At 47.1% G+C, this 7,500-nt stretch overlaps 1 protein-coding gene across 3 annotated transcripts in view; it reads right to left on the reverse strand.

Annotated features, from left to right (window-relative positions):
• col15a1a (collagen, type XV, alpha 1a) overlaps positions 1 to 7,500 on the reverse strand; it is a 93,797-nt gene that overhangs the window by 36,380 nt on the left and 49,917 nt on the right. For all 3 annotated transcript variants that reach the window (XM_031584379.2, XM_031584377.2, XM_031584378.1), the window contains 8 exons: positions 6,930 to 7,047; positions 5,755 to 5,801; positions 5,182 to 5,364; positions 3,600 to 3,626; positions 2,422 to 2,484; positions 2,064 to 2,141; positions 1,551 to 1,607; positions 1,182 to 1,322 (listed from right to left, as the gene is read on the reverse strand). In XM_031584379.2, the coding sequence (XP_031440239.1) occupies positions 1,182 to 1,322; positions 1,551 to 1,607; positions 2,064 to 2,141; positions 2,422 to 2,484; positions 3,600 to 3,626; positions 5,182 to 5,364; positions 5,755 to 5,801; positions 6,930 to 7,047 (714 nt within the window). The remainder of the gene's footprint in view (positions 1 to 1,181; positions 1,323 to 1,550; positions 1,608 to 2,063; positions 2,142 to 2,421; positions 2,485 to 3,599; positions 3,627 to 5,181; positions 5,365 to 5,754; positions 5,802 to 6,929; positions 7,048 to 7,500) is intronic.

Consider the following 7,500-nt stretch of genomic DNA (forward strand, 5'->3'; position numbering starts at 1 on the left):
ACACTGCTTAATCCAGTAGATCAACAGCCTAAGAGGGGTTTTCTGCAGTGTAATATCCTGTGCAAACAGCAGACTAATCCCGGTCTTAAAGCCAGGATGTGGTTCATTACTCTTCACAATGATTCTGACCCCGCCGACTTGTCAACATAGCCTTTGTTGGTGATCCAGTAAATGTGTGTGTGTGTATGTGTGTGTGTGTGTGTGTGTATGTGTGTGTGTGTGTGTGTGTGTGTATGTATGTGATTGTATGTGTGCATATGTTTGTCTGCATCTGTTCTCAACAGCCTGAGCAGTTTGGTTCACTGCTAATATAAATCACAGAAACTAAATTCTGCTCACACACCTGCTACCCCTCAGAGGTTACACACAGGTCGGACATGTCATTAGCCATTTCTGCTGTTTGTAATAAATCTGCACATGTAGTCCAGGTGTCGTGACCCTCTCCCCGTGATAGTTTGTTTGCATTATTCCAGTATTATTCCAGTGTTATCCCAAGCAGCCCTGACTACTTCATATTTAACTCCCACGGGAAGAAGCCAAATGAAAAATGATTAACCACATTCACTTAACAACACGAAACACGGACATACCCTGGTGCTGATTACGGTTGCTGGTTATGCACATGGATGTCACTTTAAAGAGTGTGATTTATACGGTGAAATTACACTAGAAAGTGTCACATGCCCTGATGAAAACCTGTTGCAGGTCAAAAGGTATTGGCTCTCATACTGATCTAGCCGTGCTGTAACAAATGACCTATCCATCCTCTTCTGGCTGATGCCTCTTTGACTGCCTTGAGTACCGGGGTCCACTGTGGACTTTTTTTCCTGGATACTTCCCTTGTTGTCAGCTTCTCCTGATCAGACACTTTATCAGTCCCTCCAGGATTTCGTGATCTTGCATTTTCACAAATTCATGCAAATTGATAGATTTCCCACAATTGCCGTTGTGGGCTGCAATTTTCTCTTATTATCGCAATATTTCTGCATAGAAACACAGCTGGCCGCAATAATCACAGCAAACCCTCACAAGATCGTGGAGAGAATACATTATAGAGCAGCTTTTGGTAATCACTCTTTCTTTCCCCAGAAAGTGTGCTTTATATATGGACAATACATAGTTCTAGTCTAGTGTCTAGTCTAGTGTTATACATCGATACTACTGCAGAGAGGGGTACTCACAGGTAGGCCAGGTGTACCCATCTCCCCATCCTTTCCATCCGTCCCAGGGGCTCCCTTTAGCCCTGGCTGCCCAGGTAGGAGGGCCTGAGATGGGCCAGGGGGGCCAGGGTTTCCTGGGGGCCCTGGAGGTCCAGCAGGGCCCTTGAGAAGACAAAAGTACATAAATACAAACGCCATGTGCTCAATACACTGGCGCATTCCTGCATGCTATACAGAACAACAGGCAGGCTATCGTTTCATTCATGAGATTCCAAATCTGGCGCCATACTTGACATGGCACCCCCTCCAGAGGCCTTGTGCACCAGTGAGTTCAAGTTCAATCTGAGTTTGCGGATGCTACAGGTTTATATGTCAAGGGGAAGCCCTTACTCTGACCACCTCCGTGTCGCTGTCAAAGTCCTCGAACCCAGAGCCATCAAGGCCATCCTGCAAAACAGAGGAAACATTAATACATACTATATCAATTACCCTATCAGGCTTCCATGATATGATACAATACACTGACTGCTGTTATTATGGTGTCCTCATCTAATAGCATCATATCATAGGGTACCATATGGTGCCATCTGTATGCATGTGTTTGAAGGACATGCAGTGGACCAGCAATATCTTTATAGCTACACCCACAGTATCATTCATCTGTGCGTCACTGATGGTGCTACAGTCCCTGTATATCTCCCTACCGCCCCCTATCCTACTGGGAAGGACACCTGACCGTTGTGAGGTCATGACGCCTGCGTTTCATTGCATTTTGAGCATCAGAGTGACAACTCTAGTTACAGTTAGTTATGGTATAGTTATAGTTAGAGCATCAGTCAGAGTGACAGCTCTAGTTATAGTTAGTTACGGTGTAGTTAGTTAGAGCATAGTATTAGAGCATACCATGTATCTGGGGGATGTTGACTTTCCTGGGGGTCCAGGAGGTCCGGGGGGGCCAGGCAGTCCCACACCAGGGTCACCCTAAGGGAGCAGAATCACTGGTCAGCCATTTCATACGTGACCTTAGCTGCAATACACGCAATACATCCCTTGAAACAGCAGTTGAAAGGTTAATGAAAACAGAAAATATCACTTTATTTCCATTCTAGCAATATCTGATCAATATCAATGGCAATTTTAATATTAACATCAACATCAATATCAATGACAATTTTAATATTATCATCAACATCAATACTGATATCAACAACATTAAAAAAGCAGTGTAGAACAGTAGGTTGGAGGTGTGTGTGGGCAGCACCTTCTCTCCTGTGGGTCCTGCATCTCCTGGGAGGCCTGGGAATCCCTGAGGACCAGCCTGTCCCTGCGGGGAGAGAAATGAGGAAAATGAGATGCATATGAGCCAGTCTACAGCCAGACCTCAGCTCTGGGTTTGTCTGAATTAGTGTGCAGTGCAGTATGGGCCACAGCCTCCCTGCCCCCCCTCCACTCCTCCTGTCTCCCTCCCCGCCTCACTCACACATTGAGACACACGCATACACACATGCACACACACATGCACACACACACACACACACACACACACACACACACACACACACACACACACACACACACACACACACACACACACACACACATACTGCTCAGGCCACATATGCACCCCACATGTGTGGAGGCACCCTCTCTAAATGTGGACGGGGTCATAACCCTGGCTTCAGTTTAATCAGACGCACAGGTGTGCAGGTGCTAGCATCACCCAATCGCAGCGGGGTGTACAGATGAAAGACTGGGACCACCGCTGTGATCAACCCCGTAACACACACACACACACACACACACACACACACACACACCATCATCCTCCCCTCTCTCTTTGGTGAAGTAAGTCTGTGGTGTAACCCAATCAGCCAGCCCGGGCTCATCGCTAATGGCCCTGCGTGCACTCCGACTCAGAGAGCTTATGAGAGAAAAAGAGCATTTCCATCTCATTTCCATCTCTGCTGTTTGGCAGGGCTCCATTACGTCTCTGTGGGAGACTGGCAGAGATCTAATCGAGCGGAGGGGTAGAGATGGGTGAGGCAATGCTGAGTATGGAGAGAGGGAGGGAGGGAGAGGGCGAGATGGAGACAGAGGGAGAAAGAAGGAGAGATGGAGAGAGAGAGAGGGAGAGAGATGTAGGGAGAGATGAGTAGGGGTGGGGGTGAGGGGGGGGGGGGGGGGGTTAGTGGGAGAGAGACACACACACACAGACACACAGAAGGGGTGAGAGAAACATAGACAGAAAGAGGGAGAGAAGGAAAATGATAGACAGAGTGAGAGTGAGGAACAGAGAAAGAGTGAAAGAGGCTACTGAGTGAGCCATAGATGTCCACAGACAAATATAGAGACAAGATGAGTCAGGTGAAGAATAACAGGTGACCACTGACAGGTGAGTAATAAGGAAGACTGAATTCGGACTGGTTGCATCATACTTACAGGGCTGCCGTCTCTGCCTTGCACACCCTGGAAGATAAAGGGAAACCTCATTCAGGTCAAGACTGGCTGGAGTAGAGCGCTAAGAAGCATGTGTTCTAAACTCTAGTTTTACAAAGTTAGGTACCAGCTGCTGTCATTTCAAAACAATGGAGAAAGTTCTGATTTAGGACCCCAGGGGTGGAGTGGCGATGGTGACCCCCTGGCCCTGTTCGAAAACTCTTAAAATGCGTCCCTCCTTCCTTCCTTCCTTCCTTCTAAGGAAGGAAGGATTGTTCGAAAACTCTTAATCTTTCTCTTACGCTTTTATAACATACCTTGAAATCGTCACATAACGGTCATTTTTCAAGAGAGCATAGGAGCAGCCTTGATGCTGCCTATTACCCATAAATCTGTGCGCCATCTCCCTAACCAGAGACAAATAAAAAAAAGATGCCGGATGAAATCGCCGAAGTCCCACAAAAGTATTCACCGATCTAAGTTTCTTTGCTTTTTTTGCTTTTTTTTAATTTTATTTACCGAGAAATAAACAGTGTACTATGTAATTATGCCATCTTAATAGACTGTTCGAAATCAACGGTTTTTGAGATACCTTCCCCCGAAAGGACGTGTCTCGTCAGACACCTGTCCAACAAGAGATCAAGGATCAAGACAGCTATCTAAGTTTCGACCCTGTGTCCCATATCCTCTCAGCCTGTTGCTGCCAGGACGTGACTGTTGCACCTGAGTCATGATGCTGTATGAGAGCTCTACATGTCCTTTTTAAAGAACTATCCCATTTTGAACTTCAGCTCGTAAACTTCAGCTTTTGTGCCATTTTAGCCACATAAAACCACAATAACAATCATTTCAACATTTTCACTCAGGACACCGTGACCAGAGCTGAGGAGTCATTGATCCCTGGCACGGTCAGAACGCTGCCTTTTCTCTGGCAGACACCGCAGCTGTGGGGAAAACAATGTCAATGACACCGCTCTACAGATGGATGAGTGAGAGGCTGCGTGTCTGGAGCCAAACCGCTCCGAAGAAAGCCATCCTCTCTCTCTCTCGCTCCTGAGAGAGAGACGGGAAGAAAAGACTCGCTGCCTGCCAAGGCCTCTCTCTGTTTACGAAGGGGCTGTGTGGCGCGGCATGACGGCGCATTGCAACACGACCAATCGGAATGGGACTGGTCAGCAAGCTGAGGAGGTGCCAAAACGGCAGAGTCTGGCCACAGCCAGGCACGCGGGACCTCAAACACATGGGATTTACTGCCCCAGCGGGGGTTTATGAGGGCAACACCTCCTTAATGGTGTCAGAGGGGTAAATTGAGCCATAATGCTTCAGCTTGAAAGCGTTTGGCAAAACACGTCATTACAAACAGGGGACAATTAGCTGCAATTACGATGGCAAGAGTTCTGACATTATCTGTGTGTTTGATGGTGGCAAACACTTGGGGGAACTGCTCTGGGTGGGACTGTATGGAGTAGGGTGACAACACACATCGTACACATACACACACACACACACACTGCAGTCTTGGGGTGTTCTGTTGGGGTGCTGTTCTGGATGTGGCAGTTTTGTGGAGTACGGTATAAACACTCACAGGCTCTCCCTCTTTGCCAGGAGCTCCAGGGGTTCCTGAAGGTCCTTGGGGCCCTCTGGGGCCGGGTTCTCCTCCCCCGGAGCTGGTGCCTGATGCTGGGCTGGACCTGCCGGGGGGCCCTGGGGGCCCGGGAGGGCCTGCGGAGCCTGCGTCCCCCTTCTCTCCTTTCAGCCCAGGGTTCAGCTGCAGGAGACATGAGACTTTTAATGATCCCAGGAGTGGACTTATCATTGGAGATAACAATGCAAATAAAGGAAAACACACACATGCAGAAAGACTTCAAAGTACTGCAAAACACACACGTGCACACACACATACCTTTACACAGTCACACATAGGGTGACTGGCAAAACAAATACATATGCTTGAGCATGCATGAAGATAAAGGGCAATACATACACACACACACACACACACACACACACACACACACACACACACACACACACACACACACACACACACACACACACACACACACACACACACACACACACACACACACACACACACACACACACACACACACACACACACACACACACACACACACACACACACACTCCTACTTACACTGGTTTCCCTGTGAACCGTGTCCACTCTGGCAGTGTGCTCTGTGGCTGTGTGAAGACAACAGAGTCCTTAATACACACTCTGGCAGTTGGGAACATATTTTTAGGCATGCTTGAACAACAGTCTGTTTCCAAATAAATACCAAGCCCAATGCCCTGGGCTTTTGTCCCTTTGTGGTAGTAATACAGTCTAAATGACTCAGGCCCATCTAAATATAATAGTGAAAAAATGAGTTTGTTTGCATCTTTGGAAACAGATGAAGGCTCGACTCCAAATGCAGTTAGGAGGCTTACAGTAACATGGCCATTCAATGGCTATAAAAGGCCAAGTCTTGATAAACAAGGGCTTCAGAAGGATAGTCTGTCCTATTGTCCTTTTCTAACCACTGTTCATTGACCTCGGCATGAGACATCATGAGATCAAGGAAAGACATAAAGTAGAATTCATAAGGACTTAGGACAAGACAACCGCAGTGCTAAGACAACCCAACCGCACTAACACAAGGCTACTAATTATGCGAAGGCGGATGTTATTGATGTGGGTCACGTTGATCGGTTGTTAATTGGGTTGTTGTTGTTGCTGCTGCAAGGAATTGCGGGGCGGTTCTATCTCCTTTCCATTCCTAAAAGATGCTCAAGTGTACCCTATGATAAAGGAGATACGAAATGAAGCACTGAAGCACCTTTCCTAAGCAATTAGAGATTTCAACCAGCCCTTATCATGGCTGCCACTTCTAGATCATTTCACTCAGTTAGGAACCTTCCAAAGCAAAAAAAGAGTATCCGCCAAGGACTCAGACATAACCATGCCTCAGCAATTTTACACCAGGAACAAAGGGCTTTACTGCCCCCTGCTGGACACATGTATAGCTCCAGCTGCTTTCACTGCCAACAAGGCACAGGAGCATGATGGCTGAGACGTTTAAAATGTTTAATTCTACATTAAAATGGGTGCTTACAGGGGATGCCAGTGTCAAAATGCCTTCAGCTTCTTGATGAGTATCCTCAACTTACACAAACAGGGATATATAATATTTCAATACACTAAATTGGTCTGAAAAGGACTTTGAGTTCAAGAATTGTTAGACTTTGAGGTTGATCTGACACAAATGTCTTTCCAGTGGATCCACAGGACGTTAAGAGATCAGTACCCAGGCGGTACAATTAGCGCCTCACCTCTCTCATCGGGCAGGTCGATGGCCTGGCCAGAAGTCCCCTCCTCAAGGTCCTCATCGTCTGATGACGCCTCCTCTGTGGGAGGAGCCTGCACGGGCATGGTCAGGAAGTCCTCAGGCTGAGGGAGAGAGAGGAAAGAATTAGTAGGATGCCGAGAGAAGAGAGGGGAGTATGGAGGAAAGAGAGATAGAGAGAGAGAGAGAGGGAAGGAATGAGTAGGATGCCGAGAGAAAAGAGGAGAGTATGGAGGAAAGAAAGATAGAGAGAAAGAGAGAAAAGGAGAGGAGACTCTCAGGCTGAGAGCAGGAGGAATGGAGATAGATAGAAGGAATCAGTGAAAGGAATGAAAGAAAGAGAGAAGCGGAAGAGGGAGAGAGGTGGAATGGATGAGTAAGATGGTTAGAACGGTATTTTAGGAGAGAATGGTAGAGAGGAAGGGAAAGGATAGATATAGAGAGAAAGAGTCAATTAAAAAAAGAGAGAGAGAGCAGATGAAAGATGGGAGGACAGAAAGAAAGAGAGAGATATAAAGGGAGAAGCAGAGGGGATGGAAGGAGAGAAAGATGAAGGG

This window comes from Clupea harengus, chromosome 17, assembly GCF_900700415.2.
Source record: "Clupea harengus chromosome 17, Ch_v2.0.2, whole genome shotgun sequence".
Taxonomy (NCBI): domain Eukaryota; kingdom Metazoa; phylum Chordata; class Actinopteri; order Clupeiformes; family Clupeidae; genus Clupea; species Clupea harengus.